Genomic DNA, 13,739 nt, shown 5'->3' with positions numbered 1-13,739 from the left:
GTCAAAACGCACGTAGCATCGCCTCAGCAAAGGTTAGACGGAATATTTTCTCGCAACTTTGCGAGGTTATTGGGATGGAATCGCCTGTCCCGTGCATGGTTGTAAAAAACAATACAAAGTTTAAATTAAAAACGGAAAACAAAAGCTCTGCGACAACGAATATAATAAAAAAAGATGTTTATTTTCATGCACGGCATCATCCCCTACCTGATGTATAACGAAAAATAAAAACGCCTGTTTAATCGTTAAACTGACTCGGTGGTTGCCTTACTGTTCACCCTGTTCCGGGCAGCGGACCAATCGCGTAATTTTTTCGATTCCGCTCTAAGGGGTTAGAGCAAAAGGAGGGGGGATCGGAGAGTGACAGATATATAGAATGAGCGACAGATGAAGAGAGAAAAAGAGAAGAGACAGACGATTTCCGTTGGCCGCTCGCCGGTCGAAAGTTATTGGACAAACGAATTCAAACCGAAGAAGTCGTTGCTCGATTGCTCGGTGGTCTGGTGAATGCACAGCCGAGAGTTTGTTGTTTCTTGTTTGGCTTAGAGCTGGGATATACGGAGCAATAAAACACGTCTTTTAACACTGTTATAGTTCGATATTTAAGCGGCATTTATCATGGCGTTGAGAAGCCGACCGGCCCTTGTGGTAAGCAATATTATTATTCCCTTACTAACTCGTCCGCGCCACGTTATTGCATTCCAAATATGAATCCGTCGAGCCGCTGTAACGGTCGTTTTTCATGACGACAGGGGGATTATAATTACGAAAATCTTGTCCCCCCGACTTCGGATATCAGCAAGTTTCACCCAAATCTCAACTACAGTTTTAGTTTGCTTCCTCCAACTTTTATCTTACTTTTTCCAGTGAAAAATACGCCATCGGTGTAATGAAAGTAATAACAAACTCGCCCTTTGATCTCACCTTGGAATTTTTCCCTGATCTCAAATAAATTTTGCGCTCTCATTTCACATGACCTAATCTTGATGACTTTAATTTTCTTTAAAGTGCATTACCCCGAATTATCAAACCGATTTCAGACAGGCTATTTTCACTCGTCTTTATTATGGAATCATTTTTTCATCTCGCAGAACATTGGGAACCAGGAGAATGTCGCTAATGCTAAAAGTAAGGCCCTGGGCCTTGGGCATACCAAGAGAGCGGCATTGGGTGAGATAGGCAATAAAGTGAACAATTTGCGTGGCACAAGACCGATGTGCAAAGCAACCATTCAGCACGACTTGCAAAAGAAGGTCACGGTGAAAACAGCCACTTTGGAAAGTCTGAAGCCGGTGGAAAAGCCTCACGTTGAGCTGGCCAAGCAAGTCGTTAAAAATGAATCCTCATCTCCACCCGTCAGACCTTCGATTGAACAAACCCCACCACCTGCACACCAGCAGCAAATGCAGCAGCCGGATCAGGGTGAAAAGGTGTCGTTTTCATCGGACCTTTTGATAGAGGATATTGACCAAGATGACAGCGGAAATCCCATACTTGTGTCGATATATAGCAATGACATATACGCACACCTCCGTGATCTCGAGCGGCAAACTCCTGTAGAAACAGAGTTCTTAGCTGGACAACAAGTCACTTCTAAAATGAGAAGCGTTCTTGTCGATTGGCTTGTTGAGGTTCACCAACAGTTCCACCTTACTCAGGAGACGCTCTATCTGACAGTTGCAATACTTGATCGATTTCTCCAGGTTTGATATTTTTCATGGTTGAAAAGCATCTGATTTTAATTTCGTTTATCCAGAATGACGAGTGAGAGGCTTACTCTAATTGAAAAATTGTCGTAAATTTGTTCGCATGTAAAGCTTTTTGGTATTTATACTGTTTACTTAATTTACCTTATTCATAGGCATACAGGACTATCGACAGAAAGAGGCTGCAGCTGGTGGGTATAACGGCAATGTTCGTGGCCAGTAAATACGAGGAAATGTATTCCCCGGACATAAACGACTTTGTTTATGTGACGGATAATGCCTATTCGAAACTGGAGGTCTTGCAGATGGAGATGGTGATGTTGCGGACTCTGAATTACTCTCTTGGACGGCCCCTGCCCCTGCAATTTCTGAGAAGATATAGCAAGGCAGGAAAGGTATGACAATTTCATTTGAGAGTAATTTTGTTCATTTCAATTTCAAATTTCTTGTTATTCTATAGGCCTTAGCCGTCCATCACACAATGGCTAAATATTTTCTGGAGCAAAGTCTAGTCAATTACGACATGTGCCACTACCCGCCCAGTCTCGTCGCGGCTGCGGCATTGTACCTGTCACTTTTGTAAGTTACATTTTTTATGTGCATTGTTGTATATTCTGCCGAAGTCAATTCGAAATTCATTCATCCATTACTCTGGTTTACACAGCCTGATTGGTAGCGAAGAAGATGCGGAGGAAGGAAAACTCGTCTGGACACCGACTTTGGTACACTACAGTACGTACACAGAGGCACAGGTACTTCCGATTGTTAAAGAAATAGCTTTGTATATCATAAATGTTGAGAAATCAAAGCATCAAGCTGTGAGAAAGAAGTACACCCAGTCAAAGCATATGAAAATAAGTTTGCGTTCAGAGCTTAAATCACCGACGATGTACGACCTGGCGACAACCAAGAGGCAAGACTAGACACGTGGTATCGTGTATAATGTGTGTGAGAAAATTGATAATATAATTGAAAGAAGAATTTTACATTCTTCGTTTAACGCAAAACACGGCGATGTTAGTATTTGTCGAGCATCGAAACGTTGCTCGGGGTACGTAATTTCGCCTGTGCGTTATTAGATAGCTCAAGAAAACAGTTTTCTTTTCAAATACATTCGCATTTCGATGGATGGAAAAGACTTCTTTTTGAATATCGATGGAAAGAGTGAATGAGTAATAACGATGCTAAGATACAACGGACACAAAAAAAATAATTCAGAAGCCACGGACATTGATAAATTTAAATACTTATCGCGATTAAAACAACATTGGTGATTTTCCATGCTCGAACTCTTTACAATTCTTATTAATATTATTTTTTCTTTGTTTTGATTATATATATATATATTATATCAGGTATTATACTATAATATTTTAGTTTTTATTAGTCTGCTATTGTAACGTAATTATCTTTTTATACGCGCACCATAACTATATTTTAATATTTTACGAAAGAAAGAGAGAAATAAGAAAAACCAATCAACCAATTGGATGATAATGTCAATGTTCATGATACTAGTGCTCTTTTCGCAAAAACTTGTGACCCCACATGGTAACACGGATTTTGTGATTATAACAATATAAGATAGAAGAAACCATTTAAACGAAACCGGTGAGTCTGTTAATATAGTATGTAACAAGCATGACAACGGAATGATTCCATGATTTACGAATTGGCGTGATCAAATTGTAACGTATCTACAGAGTGACCCAGGATTATCGCCCCATAGACTATCAATGTATTCCTCGTGAAAATTGCTACTGAAGCGTTTCTTTAATTGTCATCGAAAATTTATCGTCTGTGAATTATAACTGTTTGAAATGTGTCAATCTGGTAGTATCCGATGGCTCATAATAAGCCTGGCGAAGCGTCATTTGATCATTATGTGCCCGGCAGCTGTCCTGAACCACCAGATGCTACCAAAATCTCAAACGGCTGTAAGTCGCAAACGACAAATTTTCTGTCAAAAGTAAAAAACCTTTCGGTTGGAGAATTTCTCGAGGAACTCATTGATAGCATATGGGGCTATAATCTTGAGTCAGTGTGTATCTGTGTTCTGGATTGTTTATAATTTTCTAGTAGAAAATACATATTGGAATTCATTATCAGAACTGAGTCAAGTAATAAAATATTACTATCCATACGATTAAATGGTTATTTTCTTTTTACAAAATGTAATCACTCGTCTGCATGCGTATTACAAAAAAAATTAAATGATTGGTCGCCTGTCGCACAATTCGCGGTCAATGGAATATGGAACTCCTTGAACCCTCCTTTGAACTTTTGCGTGTCCAGACTTCTATATTTGTACATATTATATGTGTGTTATTTTATTTCATTTATTTTTTTATTTTATTATTTTATTCAGAGACTTGAAGCTAGCGATAATATATAGGTACATACTTGTAACGGGGTTGAATCGAACTGCAACAAAAAAATATGATAACTAGCCACAAAATTATTCTACATTAAGTATTAAATGAAATTAAATTTAGTGTATGTTTATAGTATACGAAAACTGGTCTGTGTCTAGTAGAATTAATAAATAAAAACCATACTTGTTTGAAAAGCCAACTACCCATTCATTACTTTGTACAAATAAGATACAATATTCATTTGATCAAAAACCGCACGAAGCGGAAAAAAAAATTTGAAACTGCATCTCACTACCCGCCATATTCAGATCATCAATATCTTAAAAAGGCCCTTCAAGTATGAATAAAAATAGATTACAGGCCACTGAACTCAGAGATCAGTGGTGCAGGCATGGAAAAAAGTTGAGAAATCGATGTATTGATTTCTTTGTTTTCTGACTGTTGAGCGCCTAATCTGCTTATTTTTTTTTCATGTCATTTGTTTTTCTCTGCGTTCTTACGACGTGAGAGTGTCAAACTGGATTGGAACAGCCTAGCGTCACGACGTGATCGTGTTTATAACTTTAAAATTGTGTAAAAAAATAAAAATGGATTTAAAGGCCGTTGTTGTTGTCGGCGAGGCACCGGAATCTGACGACGAATCTGTCAACGTGACAACGGTACGTAACCCTAAAAACCAATCGCGGATTGGGGAAAACAAAAAGAAAAATAACTGCTTTTCATTTTCAGGGACTCGGATTCCAGCCAAAACGAACTCGGAATCCGTGTGGAACGATTATTCCAGGGGAAGCGCCAGAGTCCGACGATGGTAAACAAAAACCCTGACCTAACCCTTTACTTCCACAGCGATTAGGTCCGCATCTACGAGGCAATATCGTCTCTCACAGTTGGATGTACGTAATCGGAGTAAAAGCAACTGCGATTGTTGTTATCTCTTTCTCATCTTTACTCTCCGACCTCTTGCAGACTACTTTTCTGTTTTTATTCCTGCAACTGTTAGTTCGGTTATAAAAGTAATTTAAAATTTTTTCCAACGAATTGCCTAATACTGCATGCGAAAAATCCCTCGTACTCAACTCTGAGAGGTGATACTTTGCACGTCTGACTTTTCAATGATTGTTATTTAATGCTGCGGTCAAAGACTACAATAAATACTTGTTAGGAAGGTATTAAAATGTACTTCTTTCTGTTTATTCTCTCCTCGTCCTGTAACAAATAATAACATCAATATTGATAGCGATAAAAAGAGCATGAATATTGATTTAAAAAAAAAAATATACTTACCTTAGATGGAACTACCAGCTTGAGTAGCATAAGCGGAGCTGTTGAGGCGACTGTTTGCCCTCCTTATTCGGAGGCCAGAGTTCATAAATCGAATAGACATACCTACAAGTACAACAGTCTGCTTCACAAAAAACTGAGTAAGTCTTGAAACCATTATTATCATTATTATCATACGAAATTTTGAATTAATAAATCTTAAGGAATTAATGAGACACCCAAAAAATCTGTCCGACGACTAATATTCCAATTTTTCTCTGAAATTCCTAAATATCTCGATCTAGCAATATCCCTGAATTACTGTCACATGATTAATCGTTTGTAAAATATCTGTATGCTGTAGGAGATTGTCACCAGATGCTGGACAAGGATTTGACTGAGACCTGTGAATCCGTTATCGGTAAAAATATTCAGGAGTTGACATCCGCGAATAGACAACTGCTACGGAGTGAACTGACACTGCAAGAAGCCGCTAGCCAGCTAAGGGAGGCTTCTATTCGTTCAAAGAATGTCGCGAATGCGCTTCTCGATGTTACAGAAGCAAATTTTTTACATAGTATCAAAATCTGAGCAGTTTCTGCGATGTTTGAATTTAATGGCGCCACTAGATGATTGGACAGTAAATAAAATGCTTTATTAATATTTTGTGTAGTATACACGGTATAATATAGATAGACATTCATGTTTTACCCAGTAAATATGTCGATTGTACGATACAATGTGTGTTTACTCACTTATACACGGGTAACTAAGAAATTTCAAATCATTATCAGAGGCTTGATGATTGAGCATTTAAGTTTTATTATTGGCAGTACTATTTATTCTTATTATTAACTAAGAGCGGTTTAATTTATTTAATTTATTACTATTTCTTTGGAAACCATCGTTTCCATCTAAAATTATAATTGTATTTGGCATTTTTTATTTTACCGGTTAAACTATCGTTAGCTAATTATAGGTAATTATCGGTGTATAACGACGTGCTTGCGAAATTTAACTATTAAATTTATAAGATTCTATCAAATATCACATACATCTAGAGTATGGTATTAACGTGTGAATCGTGAAAATTTACCGTAATGAAAATTACCTAATTAATCGTAGATTTATAAAAATGCCGTCTAAAAAAGAATTAGATACGAGGCTGCCAAATTCGATTTTTTAAATGCAAGAACGCCCTTATCGGGTCGGATCGATAATAATATACAGTATGTATATACATATATATGCATACCTATACAATTAAGTATATTTTTTTTCTTTTCGTTATTAGTTTTCTATCAAATATGTCTTTTTCTGGTATCAAAGGGTGCTAAGATCGGTTTATGGATCGAACAGCTAATTTTAGTGGAGCGAAAATTGTGATCTAAATGGGGGATGAAACTTTACTTACCTCTCAATATAATGAAATTCAGTCTTAAACATTTCATAAAACTTGGTATCAACTAAAACCTATCTCTTATACAAATACACTGTGTAATAAACATCTATAAAAATCATACATAATCCTAATCCTTGGGCCAATATCGATGTGGCTACCTTGCAAGGAAATTATTTTTACTCACTAGCCTCGGCAGCGGTGGTTTGATACTTTAATGGATATCTTGCAAAGGGTCGGTACACTATAGCCGATTAATTCCTAACGCAATTCTATGTAGGGTATGTTTACGTACACAATTGTATGCAAAGTTGCAATTACTTATTCTTTCCAATTAAACACGTACGATACCTGTAATGCAGAAGGTATGCCAAATATTATGAGCGTATATTATAAGCTGTGATCATCCATTAATCATTACGTAGGACAAAAAAATTTGCCCATCATTCAGTCTGCAGATATTTATACACATATGAATCACAGAAACTTTACTCCCTTCCTTCTGCCCCATATTCATTGGGTAATTTGACATGGAATTTCGGCTTAATTCCAGATGAAAATCATCGTTTGCTGAATGTGACGTCCTTTGTATATAAGACGCCTTCGAATGCGGTACATATTTGCCAGTGTGAGGGTGCCGACCCCCCACATGGCCTACGCCCGCTCCATCTCTCCTCCGCTTGCATACATCTGCAATAGTGCCATTGATTCCTGCGCCTGTCGTTTCTCAGCTAAAAATCTTCCTGACGCCTCCTTCAGTTGCTCTAGGAATATCCTATAGAAAATTTGTTCAAACACTCAACGAACTGCCCATATAATCACCCAACATGTTCTCTATTCCCAAAAACTTCATCCATCCCTCACCTGTCTGGCACAATGTCTGCTAGACTTTCTGGATCCATATCACTTAGCAGTTCCAAATCGTTTCCACCCAGTAGCGAAATGTGGGTTGGATCTCCACGCAGTGAGGAGACCAGAGGCTCAATGTGTGCCCCATTTCCACGTTCCCTCCTTCTTGATGTCCCTTCTTTTCCACTATCCGTATCATCCAGCAGAATATAGCGTGATGCACTAGCTGAGCTTCCAGCAGCCGACCATCTTTGATCGCCGCACAGGATCATCAAGCTTGTATTTCTCTCAAGCGTAGCAAAGTATTCTTCATCGTCTACCTCCGTACCTGCGTAATTCACACTTCATTAAGGTTCTCAAAGACCAGATAATTGACATTTTCAATCTCGAATAAAATACTTACCATCCTGTTCCAAAACAATGGTCAGATGCTCTTCTTGTGGCAAGTCAAATCGGTTTCTAGCTATGGCAGTGAGTTCTTTTAGTGACGAGGCTGTTATGCCCTTGCGTCTTTCTCTCGCATGATCAATTATCTTGTACGGGGAAGCTGATGCTTGTACTGCCCCCGCGATGTCTGACATCCTGAAATTAGATTGGCGTTGTATGAATATCATGAAAATAAAGTGCTATGATTGGCCTTTATTTCACAAATAGTTTCTTTTATCACTCAGTCTTATTGTAAATATGGTATAATAATTTCTCGATACATGTTGAGTAACAATTTAGAATCTCAGCTCATGTAACTGAAAGCCACAGTAGAAACATGTTATGAAAACCAATTTTGCAATAACACGCGATTTTGAAACTAAATACTTGATAGATACAAAATTTTGTAATGACATATTCAAGAATCTAGAAAGCTGTTTCAATAAAATTGTATCATCGAAAAACGTCTCTGGAACATATCCTTTCAAAATATCCTTATTCAATTTGGTACTTTTTAAATGTTTTTCACAAAGTGTTTAATATTAATCGATAGATTGGGTCTTATACTGGTTTTCCTTACCTTGTTTTATTTATTTCACCACAAATATAACAATATTAAAATTGCTAAAGTGATTGTTTAGAACACGGTCCAATTATAGGTCTTTCACGTTCAACTTTTTACTCGATAATCACTTGGGTGAACTCACAGTGATAAACTGTAAATACATGTAAGGATAAAATTACACTATTAGGAGACAAAATATTCTCAATTAAATTTGAGCAAACTTCTTCTTAAAACGGTATTTCAATAGGATGACAATACGCAATTCAGTGAGCACGGTATGAATACTGAATGTAGGCAAAAGAGGGTGGGATCCAAATGTGATTTTTGAAACTGTTCGCTGGCTATGGTGGTTGTCAGTGGTGTGGCAATCAATATGATTAAATCACTACTGTACAGACGTAAAGTAAAAAAGAATGCATCATTTGTTGGCCACTGAACCGACTTTGCACCAACTGAACACTGGGTCAATGGTGTAACTACCCTTCCTATTTATACACTCAGTACTCTCTGTATATACATAGAATGACCAGACAGGCAACTCCTCCCTTTCCCAACATGGCACCCAGACTGAAATCAATAATAGTGACCTCAGATCTGCAAGTGCACGGTGGAAGATCTCCTTTTTTTTTTCTTAAACCCTGCTTTGCTTTCTACTTTCGTTTCAGATATATTACCCATTCTTTCAATTTTGAATTCCATAGTTGAAAAACTTTGGCTTCAAGATTGAGTACAATCACAAGTTTAAAATTTTTTTTTTTTTTCTAATATCTAATATGAAGTTTGAATATCTCTACATCGAGGCATTTACTATTGCTGATATGCTTCTCAGACCAGAGTCCAATAGAATTAAATGATTCACCTATATAGATCTACATGTATTTTGAGGAATATAAAAAAAAATACTGAGGCATACACGGGCCTTGGGTAACTACATCGCTGCAGAGGATAAATTTAGCCGAATGAGACTAGACAGCGTATCAAGTTTAAAGTTAGCCTGGGCTTAGTCCAGTTCAGGCATCTAGGTGAGCTCTAGCTAGCGTTTAGTAAACTAGTTCAATTAACAAATATCCGTATTGAAATTAAATAAGGGTGTGATGCCACAAAGTTCGAATAAACCACCCGAGGACAGCCAGGCGTGGGAGTTGTTAGAACGATGTCTCTTGCCATTCGTGTTTTCACACGCAGTTGCAGTTATCCTCGCCACAGTTCTCAACACTTTCGGCATTTCGCAGATATCTAGTTTTGTACTGTTTCTTCTATTTCTCAGCGTATCTCTCGGCTCTACTTTATTCTATCACAATCTAAAGGTAAACTATCACATTTGCCAGAAAAGGAGAAATAAAGTCAATTGTTCAAAGTGAAATATCCGCGACTTTAACGAAATGAGCTCATAATAGCAACATCGCTATATATTACTAAATGCAGTGATAAAGAAAATTATTCTTACAGGTAACTGCCGCTGGAAAGGCGATACTGATAACAGGATGTGACTCCAGGGTAGGAAATGCTTTGGCCAAGCAGCTGGACGACTTGGTATAAAAAAACAAAAACCTACAAAATACCGATATGCTCAACCATTACAATGGTAACTCGATAATAATACGTCTATTGTTAAATATCTTTCAAGGGGTTCACAGTTTTTGCGACATTTTCAAACAAGAACGAGAACGATGAGCTAGCGTGCAAACTAAAAGATCAATGCTCAGGAAGACTGCGCGTTCTGCAATTGGATGTAACAAGCGAGCGTGATATTCATTCAACTTTCCTCTACGTCAATGAGCACTTGCCTGACGGAGCTCCGGGTAAATAGACCAACCAGAGTTACATTACTTACTCTTAAAAAGTCAAATCAAGCATTCCAATTTAATTATAGGTTTGTGGGGTTTGGTACATGCTGACGCCTGGGTAGCGCTAGGGGAATGTGAGTGGATTCCATCTTCGGTGCTGAAGCGTAGCGTGGATGTGAATTTTATTGGAGTATCGAGACTGACGCAGGTAAAAAAATTTTTAAAACAAGTTTGCTAAACTTTGAACCTGGCCTATTAATATCCATCGTGCAACAGGTATTCCTTCCGCTCGTGAGACGCTCTAAGGGACGCATTGTACTTGTAGGAAGCCTCTTTGCAAGAATCCCAAGCCCAGTGAGAGGGATACATTGTGCAGTAAAGGTAAAAAGACTGGAACTAACAAACTCAGTTGTACATAACTGACTGCGATAAGTTTTTAAAATAATAACTTTGAACACCGGCTACTTTCATAAAGAAGTACAAATTTGAAATTGGAATAAAATCATAGGCTATCATCTGAGTTATGGAAATTTATAGTATCTTCTATTGTGGTTTCTGAATCTATAGTTATTACTTTTTGTATGTGTTCCGAGATCTCTCAAACAGCTCAATCCCTCGCTACGCATAGTTTTATTTTGTGTACTTATTCATTGAGAATAGTTTTAGTACATATTGATACAAAAACTGTACAATCGCACAGAGGTCCCTACAATATGCAAAAAATTTACAGGCAGCAGTAGAGGCATGGGGAAACTGCTTACGTTTGGAAATGCGGAGATGGGGTGTGGATGTGGTTATAGTTGAAACCGGGGAATACGTGTCGGGCAGCGCCTGGCTGAAAGACAATGCCTCTCTGCTGGAGCAGGCAAAAGATATGTGGACGCAACTCGACCCCCAAACACGACGTGAATATGGTCAAGATTTATTCCAAAAGGAGATGATTGCCTTGGAGAGATACACGCTCGGTCCAGAGGCAGACCTGACTCAAACTACCAGAGCTCTGACCGACGCTACAGTGAGGACATTTCCATTGAGGCGATATATGCCGGTGTCTCGTGGAGAAAGAATAAGAGCGTTGCTAAGTGATCACCTGCCAAAGCCTATATACGACATATTGTACACGGATTGAATGATTCCTAAATCAATTGCAGATCTGTTCCTCTAGTTTGTTGCTCATTTCACCCATTTAATCGAAGAGAAAAAGAAATTCATGATATTCTTGCAGTCAATGAGATCCGTTGAATTGATTACTTGATACATTGTTTTCATAGTTGATCGTCTGGACACATTTCAAGGCTTTATAAATAAATGGGCGTACCATCAACGCATAGGATTTATTGTCCCCCTCCCGCATTGGAAAAAACCGTCTGCGCAATAAATATCGTATCTCCTTCACTCGCAGTCTACACTAAGTTTTTTTGTCGAGGACGTTGTGCTCTTGGCTAGAATGACAGGAATAATGACAGATTCGTTTCAAGATCAATTCTCGGTCAAAGAGATTCTCGTCCTCTCCGCAGCGCAGATAACGTTATTTTTAAAACCTTGGAAATGTACCGAATGTTCGATGTCGCTGAATTAAGGTGTATGAAGACTGTTTGGTAGCTCAGGGCTATTTTTCTTAATGATTTGCCAGATCTGGACGGGTTTTGAAGTAAACGAGTTCTACTACTCTGCTACTTCCCGACTAGTCTCTTGTGGAATTCCAATGTTTAAAACTATTTCAGTCGGCATAACAGGACACTGCAATTATCTCTTCCACCCTTCAAGGTGCTGGTTCGCGAGAACGTGATGTCGTAGACTTGTAGACGCATTTTCAGTAGCCCTTACTGACACACTAGAGTCCGTAAGGCGAGCAGTTACTGTTCAAGAAACAAGAAGATTTCTAAAAATAAATATAAAATCACAGATTGTATTTGGCACATACTTGTTTTCACATTTCACATTCTCACATTTTCTACCATCTAAGCATTCTGATTAGTTGACTAAGCTTTGCAAACCAATCAGAAGGCTTGGATGGTGAGAAATGTGGAAAATTTGAAATGTGAAACGTTACATGATAGCCCTCCTAAAGTAAAAAAAAAGGCGAGCGGTATTTTTACCGATATTGACCCTGTAATGAGCCTATGCTCGAAAATACGGATGACCACAAATTTTTCCGGAACTAATGGCATCCTTAAAGGAAGATACTGACGAACTGTGATGCAGTCAAGGCACACTGCATCGCAGGTAACGAAGGGTTCTGTCTTATCCATTAATCGTCGAATTCGGAGACACTCGGAGGGTGAGTTAATATGAGTTATAACCTCACCTCGTCGATCGACGTACACATTTCAATGTAAATCAATCAGTTTTTGAATTTATATAACAATGATCGAATCGTGTACAAAAAAGCGGATGCTCATAGCCGTCACTTTCTTAGGAGGGTTTGTTCTCATTTCTATCAATAACACTTTCCAATTTGAAAATTCATACACTCGTTTTGATTTGCAGCAAACCACTATCAGTAATAACCTAAGACTTGATTTGCTATGTTAAGATCATACCAGTACCCTAATTAATGATATTCCTAAAATCGTTATCGTTCGCATCGTCGACCAATAAAAATGTGTCATCATTTTTTCTAAAAGCTATGTAGCGTGATTCCCATTTTCTGCCTACATACACACCCACACACACATATATAACGATACTGTATCTACTGCGAGAAATGTGGTTTACTTACAAAACACCCTTTTTCCAGGTTGACGATACTCGTCTTAATTATTGAAAGTAATTGGACTGACACGGACATCAGCAAGACATTTGTAGAGTCTGTCGAAAAGAATTCGAGCTGTTATCTCAATGAAGAATTTGATGTGATATTAGAGTGTCATCCGTGTACAGCTTTCGAAATAGCAAGCGAAAGCATCGGCGTCTGTATTCACACAAGCAACAAGGAAGTGTTGAAATGTCGCAAGAGTGGTGTAACTGTAACCAGAAGGTAAGAATTTTAGTTTACGATTGTTTTAGCGATTTGTGGAAACTCCATATTTTACTTGACCTGGTGAATTTTTTTTTCATACGTGTTGTACTGTTTTCAGTTGTGATAAAGTTGCCTGGCTGGAGGAGCGCAGCTTCTGGAGATTTGAAGGCCTTATGTTTGGCCTTGCCGTATTATCTTGCATCAGCGTCTATTGGAGGGAGAACATCTTGCGGCAAAGAATAGTCAGAAAAGTGGCTCGACAACTCAGAGCTAGTGTGTAGATTGGCGGTATTGACCGGGTCAGTTTCTGGAAAAATTCCAAAATTAACATGGTATAACTTTAATTGCATTTCCTGTAGCATTAAAACTTTCAAGAGTTGTGAAACTAGCGTACACGTTATAAAAAAAAA

At 38.2% G+C, this 13,739-nt stretch overlaps 5 protein-coding genes across 8 annotated transcripts; 4 read left to right on the top strand and 1 right to left on the bottom strand.

Annotated features, from left to right (window-relative positions):
• Window positions 1-427: 427 nt before the first annotated feature.
• On the top strand, window positions 428-2,794 carry LOC124411237 (G2/mitotic-specific cyclin-B1). Its single transcript, XM_046890239.1, has 5 exons — window positions 428-648; window positions 1,092-1,703; window positions 1,862-2,101; window positions 2,167-2,285; window positions 2,371-2,794. Exons 1-5 carry the CDS (start codon window positions 619-621, stop codon window positions 2,627-2,629), a joined length of 1,260 nt encoding a protein of 419 aa, XP_046746195.1. The 5' UTR covers window positions 428-618; the 3' UTR covers window positions 2,630-2,794.
• Window positions 2,795-4,586: 1,792 nt separating this feature from the next.
• Window positions 4,587-5,946, top strand: LOC124411580. Its single transcript, XM_046890785.1, has 4 exons — window positions 4,587-4,740; window positions 4,811-4,889; window positions 5,371-5,502; window positions 5,706-5,946. Exons 1-4 carry the CDS (start codon window positions 4,669-4,671, stop codon window positions 5,930-5,932), a joined length of 510 nt encoding a protein of 169 aa, XP_046746741.1. The 5' UTR covers window positions 4,587-4,668; the 3' UTR covers window positions 5,933-5,946.
• Window positions 5,915-13,198, bottom strand: LOC124411579 (DNA fragmentation factor subunit alpha-like). 3 transcript variants are annotated; one of them, XM_046890781.1, is made up of 5 exons: window positions 11,686-11,890; window positions 8,596-8,731; window positions 7,993-8,171; window positions 7,605-7,917; window positions 5,915-7,515 (listed from the first exon to the last, which is right to left on the bottom strand). In XM_046890781.1, exons 3-5 carry the CDS (start codon window positions 8,168-8,170, stop codon window positions 7,395-7,397), a joined length of 612 nt encoding a protein of 203 aa, XP_046746737.1. In that variant the 5' UTR covers window position 8,171; window positions 8,596-8,731; window positions 11,686-11,890; the 3' UTR covers window positions 5,915-7,394. The 3 variants fall into 3 exon arrangements, with proteins under 3 accessions (XP_046746737.1, XP_046746739.1, XP_046746738.1); XM_046890783.1 differs by lacking the exons at window positions 8,596-8,731; window positions 11,686-11,890 and adding an exon at window positions 13,090-13,198; XM_046890782.1 differs by lacking the exon at window positions 8,596-8,731.
• LOC124411576 (D-beta-hydroxybutyrate dehydrogenase, mitochondrial) lies at window positions 9,585-11,691 on the top strand. The gene is made up of 6 exons (XM_046890777.1): window positions 9,585-9,887; window positions 10,030-10,113; window positions 10,208-10,382; window positions 10,454-10,575; window positions 10,644-10,748; window positions 11,098-11,691. Exons 1-6 carry the CDS (start codon window positions 9,675-9,677, stop codon window positions 11,494-11,496), a joined length of 1,098 nt encoding a protein of 365 aa, XP_046746733.1. The 5' UTR covers window positions 9,585-9,674; the 3' UTR covers window positions 11,497-11,691.
• On the top strand, window positions 12,643-13,639 carry LOC124411581 (protein JTB). 2 transcript variants are annotated; one of them, XM_046890787.1, is made up of 3 exons: window positions 12,643-12,702; window positions 13,108-13,347; window positions 13,448-13,639. In XM_046890787.1, the coding sequence occupies exons 1-3, from the start codon at window positions 12,659-12,661 to the stop codon at window positions 13,608-13,610; spliced, it is 447 nt and encodes a 148-aa protein (XP_046746743.1). In that variant the 5' UTR covers window positions 12,643-12,658; the 3' UTR covers window positions 13,611-13,639. The 2 variants fall into 2 exon arrangements, with proteins under 2 accessions (XP_046746743.1, XP_046746742.1); XM_046890786.1 differs by having other exon boundaries at window positions 12,647-12,790.
• The last annotated feature ends 100 nt before the right edge of the window (window positions 13,640-13,739 follow it).

This window comes from Diprion similis, chromosome 10 (genome assembly GCF_021155765.1).
Source record: "Diprion similis isolate iyDipSimi1 chromosome 10, iyDipSimi1.1, whole genome shotgun sequence".
NCBI classification, from domain to species: domain Eukaryota; kingdom Metazoa; phylum Arthropoda; class Insecta; order Hymenoptera; family Diprionidae; genus Diprion; species Diprion similis.
Note: the sequence above shows the minus strand (reverse complement) of the source record. Positions and strands in the feature narration are given on the sequence as shown.

Coding starts and splice junctions, on each gene's coding strand:
- LOC124411237 (XM_046890239.1), top strand. CDS start 619: ATGGCGTTGAGAAGCCGACCGGCCCTTGTG. Junction 649..1,091: donor GAAGCCGACCGGCCCTTGTG/GTAAGCAATATT, acceptor TTCATCTCGCAG/AACATTGGGAACCAGGAGAA. Junction 2,286..2,370: donor GCATTGTACCTGTCACTTTT/GTAAGTTACATT, acceptor TGGTTTACACAG/CCTGATTGGTAGCGAAGAAG.
- LOC124411580 (XM_046890785.1), top strand. CDS start 4,669: ATGGATTTAAAGGCCGTTGTTGTTGTCGGCGAGGCACCGGAATCTGAC. Junction 4,741..4,810: donor AATCTGTCAACGTGACAACG/GTACGTAACCCT, acceptor TTTCATTTTCAG/GGACTCGGATTCCAGCCAAA. Junction 5,503..5,705: donor TCTGCTTCACAAAAAACTGA/GTAAGTCTTGAA, acceptor TGTATGCTGTAG/GAGATTGTCACCAGATGCTG.
- LOC124411579 (XM_046890783.1), bottom strand. CDS start 8,170: ATGTCAGACATCGCGGGGGCAGTACAAGCATCAGCTTCCCCGTACAAG. Junction 7,918..7,992: donor CATTGTTTTGGAACAGGATG/GTAAGTATTTTA, acceptor TGAATTACGCAG/GTACGGAGGTAGACGATGAA. Junction 7,516..7,604: donor GCAGACATTGTGCCAGACAG/GTGAGGGATGGA, acceptor AATTTTCTATAG/GATATTCCTAGAGCAACTGA.
- LOC124411576 (XM_046890777.1), top strand. CDS start 9,675: ATGCCACAAAGTTCGAATAAACCACCCGAGGACAGCCAGGCGTGGGAG. Junction 10,114..10,207: donor CCAAGCAGCTGGACGACTTG/GTATAAAAAAAC, acceptor ATATCTTTCAAG/GGGTTCACAGTTTTTGCGAC. Junction 10,576..10,643: donor GAGTATCGAGACTGACGCAG/GTAAAAAAATTT, acceptor ATCGTGCAACAG/GTATTCCTTCCGCTCGTGAG.
- LOC124411581 (XM_046890786.1), top strand. CDS start 12,735: ATGATCGAATCGTGTACAAAAAAGCGGATGCTCATAGCCGTCACTTTC. Junction 12,791..13,107: donor GCCGTCACTTTCTTAGGAGG/GTTTGTTCTCAT, acceptor CCCTTTTTCCAG/GTTGACGATACTCGTCTTAA. Junction 13,348..13,447: donor GGTGTAACTGTAACCAGAAG/GTAAGAATTTTA, acceptor TACTGTTTTCAG/TTGTGATAAAGTTGCCTGGC.